Below are 21,562 nucleotides of genomic sequence, written 5' to 3' on the forward strand. Positions count from 1 at the left end.
AAAAAAAAATAGAGTTATAGATAAACAGAACAATTTGTCACCATGTTTTTAAAATTTTAATCTCTACCAGACAGGACAGATATTACTGGATGTCTGAAAGACTGTGCTGGAAATTTAAGTATGACAAAATAAGCAAAAGTAATGTTCTTTCATTTTTTCCACACATTTACTGCATCAAGTGCCAAACAAGAGTTAAGACTTGGAGCCTTGTGTCATGCTAGCAGTTAGTCGGCATGGTAACATGCTCACAATGATTGTGTTTACATGCTCTTAAGTAACCAGGTTACTGTAAATCCATGCATACATTTTGCAGACGAGGAATCTGATCTGTCTTGGACGTGGATTCATGGCTCGCAGATTGAAACTGTAAAGTGACAAAAGATGCCGATTCCTGACTTTTTATTTATACAATTTTTTGCATGTGTGTTGGAGCAGACACTCTGTGAGAAACAGTTGAGCATTTTTTTCTGAATTAAACAATCATTTAGGCTTCTACAAGGCACTTTGTGTTCGTTTCAGCTTTAGTCAGTCAGACTTGTGTGGAGGATGCATGCATTGCTCTGTGTAATAATCTGCCTTTCATCCAGTCAGTCCACTACTTGCCCTGTCTACACACTTTTGTTTTTCACAGGCTCCTGATTAGAAACCTGGTTACGTGTACAGTATATACGGCAGCATATACATGTGTTCTCAAGGGGAATTCTTCCTGGGGAAATCAAGTTTCTCAAACCCCCGACCCACAATTATGGAAACCAGGTTTCTTGTTTACATGACAGCTTACTGGAAAAAGCTAACCGTAACCTGGTTACTTGAGTGCATGCAAAATGTACTGACAGCTGAAATGCAGCTTAGCAGATATGATGTTTACCATTTCTGTCATGTTAGTTTAGGGCATTAATGAACAAAAATACAAAGTAAAGCTACGGCTGATGATGTCAGAAGTAGTGTTGGACATGAACACACACGTGACCAGTGCCACTGTGCTGCAGTAGCATGGCTACAAATAAACACAAATAATGCAATGGGCAAAGCTGTCAGCTTAATTTTTAACCGACCAATTTAAATAAAATAACTAGTAAAAGAGTTAATTTGTCAGCCAACACGCTGCCTACAGTCATAAAAAAGTAGTGTGCCGCTGCAGTGACTGCCTTGAGTAGTGAGGTGGACACTGTACAGTATGTGGTATAAGGTGCAGAGGAGATTATCTGTGTCGTGAGGTAGGCTCAAATCCCGCAGCAGTCAGCACTAGGAGCTGACTGCTGTGGAGCTGTAAAGTGGGAGAGTGGTAGTGATAATGTCGCTCCATGTGGCTGATGAGTCACTGCATTCCTGCATATCTTAACGTGAGTCTGCAACGAGATCCGACTGTACAGTATGTTCAGGCAGTTGTGGCCTAGTTCTGCCTTCAGTCAACTGCACATTTTCTTTTGGGCAAACAGTGATTTTGTCAACCTTCCTATTACATCACAACTCAGACACCTTTTCCACTGTTTGCTCTGCTAAAAAAAAAAAAAAAATTACATAGACACGTCAATACTCTCTGTATTAATCAGTTGGAGACTGGAAAATATGTCTTCAATTAATTGCTTTTGCGTCCTGTCTGGAGATTCCCTTTGATTATATTTGTATTGGAAAGTGAGCTTTCAGCCTTATCGCTTCATATTATGCAAACAGGGTTTTCAGTAGCCAAACAGACAGATAATTTGCCTGAGATTGTGTTTTCACTCCTTAGTTTTATCTAAATTGAAGATGACCAAATGATATACTGAGCAATCTGAGTAAGAGGAGTTCAGCAGGAGCCAGCTTCATGTCACAGGGCGCATAAGAAAAGTAATAAAACAAAAAGGAGGTGGTGGAAACTGTACTGTACTGACTATCTCACAGCTCAGCAACTGTCTGGGATTATTTTAACTGAATACAGCAGACTGCAAACCTGCGGTGACGGCTCACCGGTTGACATAGTTGAACATTTTGGGAAACATGTTTATTTGCTTTCTTGGGAAAAGTTAGACTCAAGGGAAGGAAAGCGTTTGTTTAGTACCAACTAAATGTGCCAAAAATCAACCAACCAACACCTCAAAAGCTTGTTAATTACTTTCTTATTTGTTTGCTTAGAGGCATTTGTGTTATGCTATGCAACTGTAAGCAGCTGCAGGCTGCATATTCATATTTAATGTACACTGTTTTCATCTATGGCCCAGAAAGACAGTGAATAATCTTATTTCCAAATTGTTAAATCACTTTAATCAGTTTAACATTTCTTGGCACGGTGACTTTCTTCAACTCAGACAAGATATCAACCTTTACTCTACTCTGTCTGAACACAGAGGCAAAAAAGCAATTTCCCTAAATGTCAACTATTCCTTTAAGCCAAAAGAGCTGGGAAGCACTGGTCTAGACAGATGCTGCAGTTGTTTGCATTGCTGAAATGCCTGTAGTACTGAACCTGTGCAGTCTCTTTTGCAGCTGAGCCTGATCTCTAACATTTCTGTCTAAGCAGAGAGCAGAGAAAGAAATAAAATTTAACACAATCACTGACACCTAATTTCTCTTTACATATACAAAAAGACATTTAATGGCCTTATAATAATAACTAATTGAAATTAGCGATGCAGTAAAAAAAACACCGGGTAACAATTATTACCTTGGATTTCTGCCTGAACCTTTGACGAAATGGAAATACATACGAAATGACTTAGATTGGACTTTAACATCTGCAGTTTGTGCTTGTGTTTTTAACTGAATTTAAAACAATTTTAGCATTTAGGTTTATGTGTAATCACTAACTGGGAGACGAGGTTAAACCTCCACACAAATGGAGATCACACTGTGCTCATTGGTGTGAACAAACTTAACTTATATGTGTATAGTCTATCAAATTGCAGAGATAGCTGTATTTGCTTTTCCAGTGTCAAGAATGAAACCCAGGTGTAAAGGAAAAGACAACCTGCTTCCTCGTCTCATGACCAGGGTAGGACGAAGACTCAGCTTCATGAGGTTAGCCTTTAAAACACAAAACAGGATCATCTGAACTCTTTATGACCCCCCCCCCAACACACACACACAAAGTTAAAGAGATAATAATTAACTCAGTCGAGTTGGAGCTAAGAGCCGATCAGCCAATAACTGCTACGACATTATCACACAGCAAACATTTTTATCTTTACTTAGCTTCTTGATCACCGGGCTACCTGCTGGCAAGTCTTATTGCAGCAAAGTCATGTTCCACTTCACTATATCTTAGTAAGATTTATGGCATTAAATGTTTTATTGGTTATAAATAGCAATAAAGACAAGCAGATGATTCTTTGGGCAGTCTAACAGCACCTTTACCAAAAAATTCCAGTTAAAATGGTCCTATTGTGCAGCCCTTTGCACCATGTGCAACATTCGAAAGGAAGTGGCAACAAAAAACAAAGCTAAGGGAAAACAATCATTTCCTAGATTTGTGTTGCAGTGAAGAACAGACCTACTTTCAACTTGTTGCTGCCAAGTGAAAACACAATAAACATGTCTAAAATATGATTTTAACAAGAATGAGTACTCTTTCAGTCAGAGATGATCTCCCAACAGGACAACAAAAGGCATTAGAAGTCTGCACAAATAACTGTGTATCACTTGCTACTGAGACAAAATCAGTCACCTACAGATTCAACCCAGCACAGTAAATTATCATCAAGTTCCTGGCAGCCATTCTGGGAAAATGTGGGAAATTCTTAACTGAGGTAAGAACATGAGAAAAAAAAAAGTAAAAATCTGTTATTAAAAAAAAAAGCAAATCTTTTCATTCCTGGAATTCATCAACTGTTGCAAACTGGTGAGATCTAGCAATATTAAACTGTGCACGTGTGGACTTTTCTGCAACAGCATGTTAATCATCTTGAGATTAACTTGTTGAGAACCTGGAAAAGGAGGAAAGAGGTTGAGGAAAACGCTGCTTTCCTTGGCTGCAGACTAGCTGCTTTCCCAGCTTTGCCAGCCATGTTTATCACGTCAATACCACCAGCAGCAATGTAATTATGCATTTTCATTACCATGTGCCAATATTATTTTAGTGTTTCCAACACTGGCAACCCAGCCACTTCATGAAAAGAGGAAGGAAACTGTTTTAGTTGTGGAGCCGCTGACATTCTGCAGTGCGCTCATGAAAAGGGGATTTCTACAGGAGAACCTCTCTGTGTACATCTGAAGCGTTTTTGAGCTATTCTGAACATTTGTATTTTTGCACAAGTGCAAAGGCAGGGAACTGGATTTGTACACACATAGCTTTGGAGGGAAGAGCACAGTCCAAAATACACAATCTGATGCCAGAAAGGACGAAGAAAGCTGATGCAGCATAACTGTGGCATAATGTGAACTAAAGCAGAGGCAAGTTCTGAGCTTAACACCTACATTATCTTGTATAAAAATACTGCTACGGCTGTTTTTTTTTTTTACATTTAACCTGGTTTGTCGTCAAAGTTGCCAATTGTGGCCCATGTTTTGTCACGAGGACTGCGGTGCAGGATCCAGATCTGACTGGACTGAGACATCTCTGTGTGATTGTGTGAACTTACACTGTGAATAACTGATGCCACAGCATCTGTAATCTGGTTGGGAGCAGTGGGGTTGCTCATGGCTCCACAGTGGAGTCGCTGTTGGAGAGGATCTGGAAAACTGGTTTGGACTGGTGTGGCGTTAGCCCTTCTCTTTCTCACTGGGACTCAGACAGCTTTTGGGCAGCATAACCTGGAGACAGACACAGATCCAGGAGTTAGTTCACATGAACATGAGATTTATAACTTGAAGCAAACAAGAGTAATACAGCTGGGGGCAAAACATCTGAACATTGGTGGCAACCAGAGAGATGTTCTAGTATATTGGATCTTAGATTTAACTGCAGCTATAAAGGTATAAATACTGATTTTTAGTTTAAAGCATAAATATTTGGTGAACAGTGTCAATTTGAGGCCTTTCTTCTAAAGTATATATTATAAGTGTATGTATGTATATATCATACAACACCTATGGGTCATCAGACAGTCAAAGCTCACAAAGGATTTTAAAACAACCACTGGACACAGACATTATTCAGTGCTAACTTGGTTCTGTTTTAACCTGCCCCATTACCTTTGTATAACAAGAGCACTATCCAGCCAGCTGTGAGGCTGTACAGTGGTGGTCTGAGCTACAAGGAAAGGACAGCATGCTAATAAGCTCAGAAAGACAATGTTAGCATGTTGATGTTATCAGCAGCAGGTACAATACTGCTTACATCACAGTGACCACCTTAGTTTAGCATGCTGATAGGAATATCATTACTTTTGCAGATAATTTGGCATAAGATAATTTTTTTTAACCATAAAACAAAAGGTCAGAGAATCACTAACATTATTATAGTTGATCCTATAAGAAACATGAACATCAGTGTAAACCTTCACGACAATCCATCCAGTTCTTACTGAGATATTTCAGTCTGGACCATTGCTGTGCATCTACGACAACCTTCCCCAGAAACACGCTGCTAGCACGGCTAAGAAAGGCAAGCGATTCCTGTACAGTTCCTCTGATGTGGTTGTAGCTGTCACAATGACTGCTCATACTCATATTGTGGATTTCAAAGCTAAAATGCAAAGCCAACAAAAGACAAAACACAGAGCTGCATGCTTCATTGAACTAACACTGTCTGTACTGTGACATGCAGTGTAGCTAAGGATTAACAATTTCAGGATTTCCTGGAAGCCTCACAAGTACTGTAGAGTTACTCTACTTCAGAAACACTAATGGCCTAGTCCTAATGTTGTATAAATGATGTAGTGTAAACACCGCAAACAGTTAGATTATACTTGAGACAGAAGTACATACCAACAGGCTCTAATAAACCATGACACTCAGTCTTTTTTAAATTCAGTTAGTCAAGCTCTGCAGCACTTCCTCACTGCCATTCAAGGTCATTAACAATTCAAGTCAGATAAGATCCAGGTAGCACAGTGCCACTGAGCAGAGCACCTTTTGATAAGCAAAGGCACGTGCCTTAGTTAACCTCCATCTACGTCGCTCAGAGTCTCCGCTATATGAAATAGAACCACAGGAATGGTAATCATCACTCAGGCACATAAAGCTCACAAATCAAATATAAAACTAAAACCTTTGAGCTGTAACTGTATAATTGTATAATTGTTGACATACTAATGTATGTCTGCAAAGATGAACTGATATTTTTATGCTTTTTCTTTGAAAAAACTGAAAAATTGCCCTGAAGTCGTACTCAAAGCGTCTCATTAGTAGCATTATTAACAGAGCAATGGTTTCCCTTCAGTCTAAAATTCAGAGGAGGCTGTCTCCTGCTTCCCTTTCCAGGGTCACAGTTAGAAATCTTGTTCTGCCAAAGCCAGCCTGGCTCTCTGACAGCAGCTATCAGAGAAGCGATAAGCCTCCCTGATGCCTGGGCACAATCATATCAATGACCTTGTTGACAGCGAGAGACTCCTTAGACGTTTGTTTCATTTAAGTACAAACAGTGAGAAATGACTGAATCTAAAGAAGTAGATGTAGTCGGACATGGATTAAACAAAGACATTATCTGATCTACACACTGTTCTGGCACCGCTCTTCGTCTTTTCTGCCAAACTGTTAATCGCTGCACCGAAAGCAGCTGTTCTAATCACAGTAACAACTCATATGCAATCAGTGCAGTAATGGCATTGAATGTTGCCTTGGGTGTGCTTAAAGATCACTTTCTGAGTTAATCTAGACCCCAGCACGGTGAAAGAGACGGGGCTGGCTACATAGGGATAAAGTTACAGGATCCTGGGCAAAAACCATGGGAACCAGCTTATCTAGCTCAGAGTCTGTGTGTAATGATATAGTTAGGATAACAATAACGATAAAAAAACAAATGCAAGATTAAAAAACAAAACAAAACAAAAAAACCATCAATGATCTAAATGTTTTTTGTTATCAGGCACAATCTGTCTGTGGGTCAGCCTGTCAGAGGACAGAATAAAAAGGAACTTATTGTCTCTTGTGTAATAACAGATGGGTGAGTGCTGACAATGCAAGAGGAAGTGAGGACAAGATGCTCTGTATCTCTTCTGGAAGAAGTTAATCATATCTTCCAAGAATCACCAATCCATCTCTCCTTGCAAAATGTTCCTACAAGAAGACAATAAGTGTGGAATATTTTTTTCCCCGCACAGACTTTCCCATGCTGGATTTAATCACAGCTTTAAATGTGTGCACACATATACACACAAGTGTTTGGGAAAACTATCCTTCTAGGAGGAAGTAAGTGTGAAAACAGGAAGACAATAACTGCTACAGACAGCTTTCAGGAGTAGCAGTAATCTTATTTAAAAAGAAAAAAAAAAAACATATCTTTCTACTCTCTATCCTGTTGGACCTTTTGAAGAGTTAATTCAAAAACTATGTTTATGCATGGAGCTGGATTACTTTTCTCCAGATAATCTGACACAAAGTGTTCAAACTCAACAGGAACAAGCTGTCGCTGTCATCTTCATCTGTCCCAGTGACAGAGAGATAAAACACTAAGAGCAGTGTTAAAAATTAGGTCACGGATGAGAAGATGCTCGGGTGTCATTTACAGATTAGAAAATAATCTAGTATGTTTTCTGTTGAAATTACAAATGTTATTTCTGGCGCACACATTTACCAGTCACAAATCAGATCTTTTATCTTAAAGGACAACCTCATGAAACAAGCAACTAAGCAGATTTTCATGTTTATAAGTCAAAATAAATCACATTTCCTACTGACTGACTCAGCAGCCAATAGTGTGTAACCTACTATATACAGCTGGTGAAGTAACACTGCAATTAATCTGAGGAACTAACATTTCCTTTGCTGGCATCTATGGACTACTTTCTAGTTTGAAATTAGTCCAAAATCGTGACATTGGCCTCATAATTTAGGAAGTGGAAGCTTACAGTGTAATTTTGGCATTATTAAGGTCTGTGATATGCCTTGGTGGGTGACTCATCTCTCCCACAGTAAGTTTCCAGTATTGATAAAGATGTCTTGGTCACTCCCTGATAAGAACAGTTCCTCCTTTCATTAAGAACGTAAGCTATATTTTAATTAAACAGAAAATAAAAGTGACGAAAAGGGGTCATTTACTCCTAATTATTACATTACAGATATATTCAGATAAATCCACACTGAATGTTTTAATGGCATGACAAGTATGACAAGAAAAGTATTTCAGTGTTTCAATTATTTCAATTAACGAAATAGAAGATCTGTATCATCTAAATTTAGTTCTTAGTTGCCTTTTATTGTAATCTCATGTGACATTTGAAGGTTATAGCTATAAGTGGTTAAAAATTCTTTGCCATGCCTGCTCATAACGACATTTAGGGAAAAGGAGCGAGACAGTCAGACGACGGGACAGAGGTTACAAGCCAGACTCGCAACACAAGCCCACATGTTTCTTAAACCAATGATCTGCAGGACGCCCCGGACGGGCTCGGCTTCAGTCGACAGTTTGGCACGTGAGAGCCGACCACAGACTGCACGATCATGTACAAATCCTATCAAATAAGGCATAATTAAAGAACAGTTCAATTAAATTCACAAACTGCCAATAAAAGTGTCTGCCCAGAAATAGAAGCTTGATCACAATGTCCAAACCTCAACAGACACACAGGCCTGTAGTTATAAAAACACGACAATAACAGGGAGGAAAGGAGCAATTTAAGGTTTCATTAGAGAGCCGGATTTACAGAAAAGCAAGACAGTGAGACTAGAAGACAATGCGTGTTTAAGGAGACAACACTGACATGGAGATAAATGTTTTATCTAGCACGATAACATGCTGTAACAGTCTGAACGCTGCTATAAATTCACAGAATCAACGTGTTTATCATCTGTTGAAGATACATGCAAGAGATGACGCGGAGAACATACATGATAAACTAAAATGGGTCAGATAGAGAGTCGTTTAAGGAAAGAAAAAGAAACGCTCAAGGAAAGGTCTGTTTTTTGATACATCTCTAAATGGCCAATTCTAAATCGCCCACATCGTTTATGGAGCCAAGACCTCCAAAACATGCCCTTTAAGAGCTCCAATTTAACATTTACAACTGTAGAAAAGCACGTTTGTGCTACTAAAACTCAAGTGGCACATTTGGTAGGTCTTCTGCAGTGTAACCTGTGAAACTGAGCAGGATTTGTTTACACTTGTCCATGCTTTGGCTACACATCATCATGGTTCAAGCCTGACTCAGCTGTACTCTTTCCTGGAGTCAGTGTGACACTAAGAATCCAGTTAAGTTTGACGAGACTTGACCTGACAAACAACAGCTGTAGTCACCTAATTAAGGACTAACCCACATAACAATGAACTAAACAGAAGTAGACAAACAACAAGGAGCACAAAGTGACAAGAAGGACAATTTAAAAACAGGACAACTCGTAAAGAAATGTCAAAAGAGACCTACCTTTGTGTGCTTACTGCAGAGAAGCCACCGCAGACATTGTAATGCAATTCTGAACTCTGCTGTGAAGAGAGACCGGGCGCTGGTCAGAGTACAGGACAAAAACAAACAGAGGGAGAAAAGAGAGACAGGGAGACGAAAGAAAAGTTAGAGATGTGGAGCAGGTCTGCCAATCAGTCAAGTGCTGCCGAGGCTCTCGTTGAGCTGACTGCTCTCTCAGATGAGCGTGCACCGACTGATAACAGCAGGCTTCCTCCTCAGGATTATGTTTCCTCCTCCAGCCTGCTGACAAGTAGCCATGTGACACCAGGACTCATACAACATTGAGTCAGAGACTGCTCAAAGATCTATCTGTGTCTAGGACACACAGACACACACACACACACACACACACACACACACACACACACACACACACACACACACACACACACACACACACACACACACACACACACACACACACACACACACACACACACACACTAAAGGAAGAAATTCAATTAATTGCTCAGTACTTGTCTGTATCAAACTGTGGTTTGTGCGTGTTTTAACCTTTTTAGCCTAGTGGTCCCCCAACATTTTAGCTTGTCCTTTAACAATGTCTGTGTCTAGTGCAGCTCCTAATCACTACCTGCTAGTTTCTACTTGCTTTTTATTATTAATTTTTAGGTTCATGTAGAAGTGCACATATCCAGTAAATCACAGAAAGTGAGAAATAGAGGCAAAAAAATATGTTACTTCTGCTTTTCCCTGTTCAAATTTATCATGTGACCAATTGTGGAGTTCCCAGACAAACCAGTCATTTGCTATCAAATGGGCTGCCACCCTCACATAATGTGACCAGTTGATGCGAATGCTAACAAGTGTTTGCTAATCTAGTGATGCTGTGTAATACTGAGGATATAATAAACATTGTGAGTCAAGGTTTACGATTCCATATGCTGCCATATATTTTGTGGGCGCCCACATTCAACACCTATAAATGGGAACTCAACTTACCTGTTGGGAATACAGAGGATATATGCTCAAAACGCCATTACAAATGGCATGTCTAAAGACAGACACCAGCCTCAGAGTGCTGGTATGTCATCATTTATGAAATCTTACTAATAAGTACTTACTAATAAAGAATCACCTTCTCTACGAGCCTCCCAACATAGTTACTTCATGTTGTGACAGACAATAGGGGACTTTTTGACATTTAACAGTCAAAATCAACATTAAAGGGAGTGTCACAAAACGGACAAAAAAAAGAGAAAAGAATAACATCTTGCAATACAGACTGATGAACGGAGCCATTATGTACCAACCTTCTCTAAAACATTGAGCAACTTCTCATTAAAGGGCAGGAAAGTCCTGAGCATCTTTACTAGGGTGAATAAGTAATCTAAATCCTGAGATACACTCACTGGCCACTTTATTGGGTACACCTGTACAAACTAATACAATCCAATACAGCAGCTCTGCCATGAATTCTACTTTTTATAATTATAATTTTTCATTTTTAGGATTGTACTAGATTGTGCCTACAGTGGCAAAATGACCAGTGAGAGCAAGTGATATTAGTGATTTCTAGTGTTCCATATAAAGAACGACTGGTTTAAAATAATCCCAGTAAACGTCAATCATCACTATGTTTAGATTCCTTTTTTTTTTTTAATGCAACAAATTAATTTTGGGCTCCTACACTTGACACCTATGAATACAAAGTTAAATAACCTGTTGGGAAAACTCTGAATATAGCTGCTAGAAAAGCTGTTAGAAAGAAATGACTAAAGCCAGAACACCGACGTTAAGTGGCTGCTATCAGATGTCATCAAAAATGGCACAAGAAATCTTAGTAATGAAAGAATCCCCTTCTTCATAGGCTCCAGAACTAAATTTGAGGAAATTCAGAAGAAGTGGATCATATTTCCCCCAAAACTCCCTTTGTTGTTTAAAAAAAAGTCTTTTTTTGTGTTTCCTTTGTTTTCTTTCTTTTTTTTTTTTTTTTTTTATTTTAAATGGAACCCCCCCCCATCTTCTATTTTTGTGTTGAAAAATAACATTGTTAAAAGATGGTGGTGCTAATAGAAAAATCAGGGGATCAAAGTTAATGCAATTCATCCTAATGGGGAAGCGAATGTCGGCACCATATTTCAGGGCAGTGCATCAATTATAACACTTAAAAGCACAAATGTGAGGTTCATGACAGCGCAAGAGGCAAATGAATCCATCTATTAAATGTTGAGGTATTTCAGCCTTGAAGTGGTGGATCAACTGGTCTAACACCCAACAGACTGTCACCGAGCCATGCAGGTACCATAACAAAACGTCCATACTAAAATATTTGCCTCATCTGTAAAAGTCACAAAAATCATACTGCAGTAGACAATGGGGGATTTAGACATGTCAAAGTCAACATGAAAGGGAGAGCCACAAGCTGACACAAAACCGGTTTACCACTACCCACAAACAAATGAAATCTCATAACACGGTCTGCAGAACAGGGAGGGAAACATTATGTACCAACTTTCTCTAAAACACTGAGAAACTTCTCATTCGAGGACACAGTAACTATTCCACGAAAGCCCTAATCATCTTTACTGGGGTGAATAAGTTATTGAAATATTAAGAGAAAATGGATGGAATAATGGACAAACTCATCACCCCTGTGTGACCGCAATAATACAGTTTCAACTTAAAAACTGAGAAATTATAATGCTGTAAAAGTAAAATTGCATTGCCTTAGATTGTACAGATGTACCTAATAAAGTGGATATTGAGTGAAAGTTATATCACTGATTACTGGTTCAAAATAATCCCAGTAGACATCAACTTGACATGTTTATAAATCTGCACAGGATGTTTATTCATTTGTGAATATCAGTTTACTGTTCATGACATGAGTGGAAAAGCAATAACAGGGTACCTCATTTGTCTTTAATTGTTAACCAGTAATAACTTTTGATTATTTTGTGGATGCTGAAATGTTTGCACATTAACCGTCTTACAGTAAATACGTCCATCAGGTTTAATCATTCTTCTTCTTACAGTTCATCTGATTTTTGTTTGTGCTGTTAAATTATATCAGATTGAGAGTCATTTTTTCTTCAAATACACACGTCTGCATGCCCCAGGTTCTTAGTGTACTTGGCAACGGAAAAAAAAAACTGTCATGTCATGGAATAATCAACACTATTACACATTAATCCCACCTAAAGTCATAAAAGCCGCCAGATTAGTTGTGTTTTCCAGCGAGCAAAGAACAGTCCTGTGATCCAAACAAGTTGCTTACCCGTTTGCCAAATAATCACACACTGCATTCCACATCAGCTTATAGGAGCCTTAAAGAAATATCCAGCCCCAGTAGCAGCCTGAGATTGTGCGTGTTGTGTTTGTGAGATATTATTGTTTGTCCCCAGAGATGTAGGCTCACGGTGGAGTCACATGCACGTCTTGCAGGGGGAATAAAAAAACAAACAAAAAAAACCCCACACACAATCAAAGACACAAGCAGCTAAAATTATAGTCCACTTCAAAGATTGGGGCTTTCCTTAAACTCAGCAGTGTGCTGATAATAGCATCCTCCACTGGGGTTGACTATATATAAGGCGTGACTTCATGCACACAAGCGCGATTGACAACTTTTTTCTTGACCATGACCAGACAATGTTTATTCATAACATTTATACTGCACTGATGCAGTTTGAATTTGTGGACCGTATGTGGTCAAACAAAGCCATTGTCTACTTAATCCAAACCATCCTATGTAGATTTCACAAGACTTGCGAGATAAAAATAACATTTAACAAGAATTTTTACACAATAAATCCCCACAACTTCAGTTTTTCTAGCTTTTATGTAAAGTGCTCACGCAACTCGGAAGTTCTTCCTTCAGCTTCCTGTTTTTCTTCTCCTTCTGCAAGTATAAAACTGCTGCACTATATTCCATAAAGGAAACCACTCATGTGGTGCAACCCATGACAAGATTTACTTTTAGGAAGCAGCAGATCATGCCAACAGGGGACCATAAGAGGTAAAAACTGTGCAGCCCCATCTGTGACAGAAACTCACCAGAACCATGATCAGTGCTGTTGCCCGGTGGAGTGTCCCGTGCAGCCTGCTAATGTAAAGACCGATCCAGACGTGGCTGTACACCTCTAACAGCTGCCCTGTTTGTGGACCTCTATGGGAATTTGGCGGTTGTGTATGTTGATGGCTGTGCCTCTGTTGGCTTCGTGTGTTTGAGCCTGAAATAGCTAAGCAGTTCAGAAGTCACCTAGCTGCGTCCTGAGCCTTTCATCATGCGGACGTCTCTACCTCCCTGCTCTGCTCTGCTCTTCACAGCTCAGTGGCCACAACAACTTCACTCAGGGTTTGGCAGGTTCTAGCACTTCAGCATGACTGTGCTAAGTTATGTGCACACAGTGTCTGGAAAAGGTTCAGTCTCACACAACTAACAGCTGCACTCAGTGTATGCCATCTTTATCTCGCTCTTTGTCCCATCATGGGCTTCAGGCAGCAGCCGCTGTGCTCACAGCTAAGACAGCACCTGTCTTTGGGGTGAAGAGAGATGGAAGAGGCAGCTAGATCTTGGCAGCTCACATAAAGCCAGTCCACTGTCCTCTCCACTAGAAGAGAAAAAAGGAATTGGGCAGATTTTTTTACCTTAAGAGTTGTGGAGCAGGGAAACAAATCTGTTAAAGTTTTCACTGGAAATACTTTAAAGAGCTCCAGAGTAGTAAAGAAAGGAAATGAAAAGTACATATTCAAGAGGGAGACATGGTATCACCCCCAGTTTGACACTAATCACGTAACATTTATAAGTCTGCTACAGCTTTATTAAAGTTATATATAGATGTTATGTGAATTTAACTACCTGTGATCACAGCTACATTATATTGTTGTGTATCAACTGTCTGTTTGACAATAATTGTTTAGTTTGCTTCATGTCTTTTTCTTATGTTGTGTGCTGTGTTGTTTGTAACAACAGCTGACTAAATACTAGTCTGCTGGCAGATTTACTGTAATGTTGATTAAAGTGTAATGTTTCTGGAATTTAAAAAAAATGCAAGAGGGTACAAAATGTAATAATCATTGATCATTGAATATTGAGTTTTACTTAGTATTTGTATGTGTTGATGCAAAAAGTTCTACTTTAGACAAACATTTCCTAAAAATGAAGCATGAAGTTATTTAACATTGTGCAATTATTCTGAAGTGGAAACCCAGACTAATACTGTATCTGGCTCTCACAGTCCAATAGCTGTGTAGTTTGGACATATGGAAGTAAAATCTGCAAAACATCAAACTCTCATTAGTAAAGTAAGTAAATTGTTGGATTCAAACATCCACTGACTGCACTGTTCAGGTGCTTCTCAAAACTGCATCCAGGGCTGCTCAGGTTGCTCAAGCTGCACGAAAGGTAACACCGTGTTCTCACCGAAAATTAGGTAATCATGAAGCTTTGACCCGGTGCACTTGTAATAACTGTATTTACTCGCATGAGTCTCGGATGGGAATAAAGTATCCCCCGGGCACCCAGAACCCACACAAAGGCCTAAAATCTCATACTACGCTCAAATACAAATCAGCCATTTATCCATTTTCTGGGAACCAACATAATGTGATTATGTTTGTGTGGCAGAAAGCAGCCTCTGTGAGTAAAGATTAAGAAAAGGCATGAGAATTTAAACTGATACTCGCAGGGGGAAGGACGACAACAGTGAAGGTGGATGTGAAGGGAGGAGAAAAAGGCGCCTGACCACATGTTTTATGTGTAATTATATGCTCTACAGAAACTGCAGACAGCTTAATGGGTTTAATACCAAAGCGCTTAATGGTAATTAAAAGCAACTTAGTAGGCGAGATCATAGTAGACAGCCCTAAAATAATAGTAGTTCATGTTAAGATTGATTTTCAGGCGTGATGTGTTTATGGACGACATACTGGGTCCGTTTATCTGCAGAGGTGAAGCTAAAACAAACACAGAGAACGAAGAGGCCATGATGTAAAAAAATAAAAATAAATAAAAAACATTATCTGCGTGTTCTCCTTCTCTTTCTTCTACATGACCAAGCAATTCACAAGAAGAATGTGGAGACGCTCTGCTCAACGGGTTGTGCTCTTAGCCCTTTTTCTCCACCGTAACACACGCCAGTTGTCGCAATCAGCCCTACAGTAAGTCTGTTTGACATATTCCACTGAGGCGAAGGAAAACAAACACGAGGCAAGACCAGGATTGCCGAGATAAGATGGATCTGCGTGATGTGTTCAAGCACTGCACAGGATTTTGCAACAAAAGGCAGCAGAGCAGCTCTGGAATTTGAGAGAGCAACGTCAGAACATTTTCAGATTCCAACAAAACGTCACTGTTTGTTTTTCACTTGGATTGAATCATATTGAGGAAAAGATGACGGGTTTGCCCTGTAGTTCTACTTTACATGAAAGTCAAATATGTCCTCCAAACAATCTGCAGTGCACATGGAGATGATACTGGCGAGTCAGCACAGGAGACACATCCTTCCTCCATCCTGAAGGATGCCAGAGGGCATGTCCTGACATATACCCGCCACATGAGAGTGGGCTGTAGGGATCCTGGACGAAGCTTCGGATGAGCCCATGGCACAAATAATCATGTTTTGCATTTTATTCACAACTAATGCTAAAGTTATCCATAGATTAATAAAGTGATAGAGTTTTTTTTTTTTACTTTAAAAGCCATTGTATTTTTAGCATTTGGTAGAAAAATCCAGACAAACTAGTAACAAAAGCAAGTGGGAATTTTCTTGTTAGTTTCAGTGACATGTAGCAACGGGAAACTCAGGAAAAATTATCTAGATCAGATTTTGAAACTGACTGATTTCCCCTGACTATGGTCCAACTATGGTCCCCTGTCCAACTAGTCTACTTTTGTTTTCTGAATGAATCTTGCCAAGCGTATCTTTATTGTTGTCTTTGTACAGTCTGTGATTTGACTTGTCACTACTATTGATGATGGCTCTGTTCCAGTTCTTACCTACTCAACAGTGTTGTTAGTTACACCTGTGACTCCTGTGAAAACAATCCTTTTCTCCACTTGTCACTTCACCTCTCCGTTTGGAAACAAGCACTTGTTGGTTACAGCTTTGTAAGAGAGATGGCATGCTTGCATTTAATTTTTCTATCATTATAAAGTGATTAAATAAAGCAACTTTAACTGCGTCTGCTTATGTTTCATCCATGATTGAAAATTATACATCATACATCATAGATGTAAATACAGCTGTTTTCATTCTTAGTGTCTCATATCGTAAAATCAACAAATCAGTATCACTCAGCAAATGCCTAAGGCTAGCATTTAAGACGGCCTCTTTAAATGCATTTTAAATGAATTTTCGTTCTTTTAAAATCATTTCGGCCAACAGCATGAAACACTAACATATTTAGTTTGCCACAGGTTCATCAATCGTGTAAATAATGCTTGTTTTTTTGTTTTGTTTTTTGGCTTAACTGACTGATGATTGGTGCTACACTTATGAGCTCACTAAAATATCAAAATATTTTTAAGGTAGTTTTCATGTACTACTGAAACTTTACAACCTCTGTAACTAGTTAACTCCTATTTGTGGATTAAAGGATCACTGGAGAGACAAAATTAACCAACACCGATTTTAAAAACCACTTCATGTTTTAAGTCATGTACCAACCAAATAATAAAAAAGTGGTTCTAGCTTTTTAAATGTGATGAGCTGCTATTCTCTGCGTTTTTATGTCATTTTAAGTTGAAAACATCAACAACTTTTCCCCTCAGTAAAACAAAACAATCATTGTTGCCATTTTTTTTTTTTTTTTTTTTACAGTTTCTGCAAAATAATCCACAGCTCTTCCACTGAGACTAACTACTGTCCAGCCTTTACCATTCTCACACTTTGCTGCCTACGTGCGTGAACAAACACTTTATCTTTATCTTGAAATAACTTCCCCGATGACACACCTTCACAGTCCTGTCACTATAGCATAAGAAACAAAGCGCACAATGCAGCTGCTGTTGAATGAATGGATGATGGGTGAGTGAGTAAACCCCACCACACCTCAGCACTGATGAAATGGCTGATTGGGTTATTTAGACAAGACTTAGCACAGGACTTAGCAGGAGGCAGACCGGCTGGACCACCACAGGTCTACACCTACAGCTGCTACTAGGAGAAATAACCGCTAGCTTCTGAAAAAGAGGAACTCCTGGGCGCTTCAGGAACAACAACCACAACAAACTAAACTAAACTCACAGTCCCAGCATATTCCCAACACTTTTTCCTCCGGTTGTTACCTGGTTAAGAAGCCGATAAGTTAAGGACACCCACCACACCACCAGCAGCAGCAGCAGCAGCAGCAGCAGCAGCGCGGTCATGCATGTGTGGCAGTCACACTAGATGTCAGAGCCGCCTCTCTACGCAGGACAACAAGTTAAACACCTTAAAATAACGCCGCTTCAAAACGAACCCGCGTTTTAATAAAGCGAAATCCCCGTAAGGCTTATTAATCACACACAGGTTACGGCTTATTTAGTCACCGGTGCCCGGTACTCACCTAAAAACTCTCTCTGAATGACTCCGGGGGTCAAAGCACCGCAGGAAACGCACGTCCACATCTGGTGTGTCGTTTCAAATTAAGAGTCCCCGTAATAAGCTGAGGGGTGATCTTCAATTTATAGTAAGCGTAGAAATACTCTATTACAAAAAGTGTTAGCATCTAAACATACTTTTAAAACTTTTTTTTAACATGTAGACTGACTCATTGACTCATTTTCAGAAGAATGCTAATTAAAATTGCTGACAAATTAATATGTACACATCATCGACGTTGCAGTTGAAAAAGTTTACTACTAAGTTTAACTACTACTACTACTACTTTTGAGCTGCTTCACGATTTTAAACATCTGCACAGGTGATAGTCTAGCATGTATTTTTATTGTAGTTGTCTTAATTTCGTCTGCTTCTTTTCTTTTCAAAATGTGAATCATATTCTGAGAGATTATTACATCTGTCACACAAATGTAGTAGATTAAAATCTGCAATATTTATTCTGAAATGTAGAACTAGTAGTAGCAGAAAATGGAAATACTCAAGTAAAGTATGTATATACAAATTGTAGCCTACTTACAGTTAAGTAGAGCTAATGTACTCTCAATACCTGTTATTATATGTCAGTGTGGTCTCTATAATGTATAAAATAACCAAACTATCCCAGTATTGCCCACTAGTCCAGATATATTGACGTGGAGGTGGTGCTTTTATTTTGTCTCCGCCGTCACCGGAACTCTCGCGTTTCTCTGTTACGTTTACGGCCAGAACTGACTGCGCATGCGCATTTGATGAATCATATTTCAGATGAAGGCCTGGGCGTCTTTCCGCTATGATGCACATGATGTACATGACGTATACTATGAACGGAAGAGCAGGGTACACAAGTTTAACAAAAAACTACTGCACTTTCGCTGTTTCTTTTCCGCACGTCACGTTGCTCTGACTGTTCAGAGCAGATCAAGGTGTGATTTTGCATGGACCAAAATGCAAATAGGCTCACTGTGTATTTACAGTGAACAGAAAACGTGAGTGAACTGTCTGCACTTTCCTGGTTTTCTGTGTTAATTAGCCGTCAAATGTAATCGGATGTTGTATATCAACAAACAAAATATTTCTACGCTGACAAAACACACACAGTCATGACATTTTATGTCTCCATTGAACACACTCATTAAACATACACGGTGACGGTGAAAAAAGTAAAAAGTGTTTTAGGAACTGGTAATAACTTTAAGAAAGTGTGTCCTGTAGCTGAGGTTTAGACCTTCAATGTGCATGATGAATTTTGGACCATTTGTCCTCACAGAACTTGTTTAGCTCAGACATATTTATAGGACCTCTGGTATGAATGGCTCTTTTGAGGTCATTCCACAGTATCTCTATTGTGTTAAGGTCTAGGGTCTGACCCGACCATTCCAAAAGATGGATTTTATGTCTTCGAAGCCATTCAAAGTAGTGGATTTACTTCAATGTTTAGGGTGATTGTCCTGCTGCATCACCCACCTTCTACGGAGCTTCAGCTGGTGGACATGGTTCTTCAGGAATTAATTTTGCTCTCCCGAGACAGAAAAGGAGCCCCAAATCATGACATTTCCTCCACCGTAAGTCACTGTTGGGGGATGAAACGTTCATGTGGGTACGCTGTTATTGTTTTACATAGATAACCACTTTAACACCAACTCACGCTCCTGACAGTACAGAACACATAATAAGATTATGAATCAAACATTTGGCTCAAAAGATTTTGTTCTCTGCAGGATAACAAAACAGGTCCTAGTCCAGCTGAGTTAGCACAGTTCAATACTGTGAGTCCTTCTTTCAGAGTTGCTGACCTGTTTCTTTCTTCTTGTCTCTGCTCTGGCTTCCTGAGCAACACATTGTCTCACACCAAACACACCAAAACTCTAAACATAACATTTTTTGTACATGTAAACTTTTATGTCATTATCCAGAAAAAACAAATATTAGCTGTCTTCAGCTTATCCAATGTAAACATTTGCTCTCAAACTTCTCAATTTAATACAACTGTAAATTATTTATATATTCTTGTTAGCTGGTGGTTAACAAACCAATTACTTACTGAAGAATGACAATACAAACATCGGCTCCAATCATAATAAATAGTATTGTTAAGTACAGTCAATCAAAACCAGATCCCTAAAACACCATTATTACTTATCACCCATCAGCAGGGCTGGATTAGATCAAGTTGATTTTAGTTACTGTATATTGCTCATAATTACAAATGTTCTTTAGAGAGATTTACAATCTGGACAGAAAATAGCAAGTGATACCCTTACCCCCTGTATGCAGGCACCTGTTCCAGAGCTCCAGGCTCACTGCTAAACCTTTTTGTGAGTTTTTATTCTCACATATTTCCCATAAAGCCAGCTATCTCTAACCCTTCATGCCCTTCCTGTAGCTCCGTAGTCAATGGATAAACACCTGTATGCACACCTGCCCCTCATTTCCCTTAACTAGTTACCAAGTATGTAAACAAGGAGCTACAAGATCACTTGTTGTGCTTTGTAGATGTGTTTCTACCTGTTTTAGGTTTTGCACAGCGTGGATTCGTGGATTGTTATATATCCGCTGTTCCAGCTGTTGGTTAAACATTTAATTCATGTAGTTGATCAAAAGCTTGTTCTCTTCTTTTTTGAAGTCTACCTACCACAGTCTGCTCAACAGCAGGTTTATGAAGACCTTATCTTAGTTAATGACGCTGTTTATCTTTTGTGGTATTGCCTTCTAAGCTCATAATGAGAATTCTTGTAGTATTATTGGAAAATGATTTGCCAAATGATTTGTGGAGAAAATTTTATTTCTATTTTAGTTCTCATGATATTATTACAGATATTGAATCAAGTAGAATCGACTGTATCCGTCTTCATGTGTTGAAATGAAGTACCCATCTAGTTTTACTAGAACCATATTTAGTGACAAGCAGGGATGAGATTTTCTCAGAGGCGAGAGCTCAAACTCAAAATAGGGTGTCCATAGGTATGGAGGTATTTAGGTGTCATATTAACATTACAGTTGAAATGTAGCAAACTTTGTTTTATACAGTGAGATCTTTGTTTTGATGCTGTTTGGTGTTTTATTGCATGAGGAAACACTAAATATGCAGGTTGAAAGTTGGCTGGTTTTACATATGGTATGCAAGTGTACCTTGGAGAATTGGTGTTGCAGTCACTAAATATTGATTTGACACTGTTTGTTCTATTTACTGCATTGTGTAAGAAGTTAATTGATAAGTAAAAGCTATTTGTGGCATTATTTTATTCTCAGGCTTTGGTCTCCAAAACATTTTGTATATTATTATATGTTATTACTTAATATATTAGAATAGTAGTAGTATAATATAGTATAGTTATATTAGTAGTAAGTTTTATATTGTGCCAAAGGTCATATCAACATATACAGAGTAAGGGTGATCCCTGCTGGTGACCTGGTGCTAATGAAACCCGAAGTTGCCCCTAGTATTAAATATTTTTATAGTCTTTTATTCCTTTATTCTTCCTTTTTACCAGATGTGACTCGCGTCACTTAACCCGCAGTTCAGTCTGTCAGGAAGCGTCC

At 39.0% G+C, this 21,562-nt stretch overlaps 1 protein-coding gene across 3 annotated transcripts in view; it reads right to left on the reverse strand.

The window, feature by feature from the left end:
- slc4a2b (solute carrier family 4 member 2b) overlaps positions 1–20,341 on the reverse strand; it is a 37,775-nt gene extending 17,434 nt beyond the window's left edge. Inside the window, exons 1-4 of one of the 3 annotated variants that reach the window (XM_026362034.1) lie at positions 20,284–20,341; positions 19,487–19,592; positions 9,438–9,516; positions 4,557–4,728 (exon numbers count right to left, since the gene is read on the reverse strand). In XM_026362034.1, coding sequence (XP_026217819.1) covers positions 4,557–4,616 — 60 coding nt within the window. In that variant the 5' untranslated portion in view covers positions 4,617–4,728; positions 9,438–9,516; positions 19,487–19,592; positions 20,284–20,341. Of the gene's footprint in view, positions 1–4,556; positions 4,729–9,437; positions 9,517–17,727; positions 17,798–17,987; positions 18,035–19,486; positions 19,593–20,283 lie in introns of those variants that run through there. The other 2 variants (XM_026362032.1, XM_026362035.1) reach the window with 2 other exon arrangements.
- Positions 20,342–21,562: the final 1,221 nt, after the last annotated feature.

Source organism: Anabas testudineus, chromosome 2 (genome assembly GCF_900324465.2).
Source record: "Anabas testudineus chromosome 2, fAnaTes1.2, whole genome shotgun sequence".
NCBI classification, from domain to species: domain Eukaryota; kingdom Metazoa; phylum Chordata; class Actinopteri; order Anabantiformes; family Anabantidae; genus Anabas; species Anabas testudineus.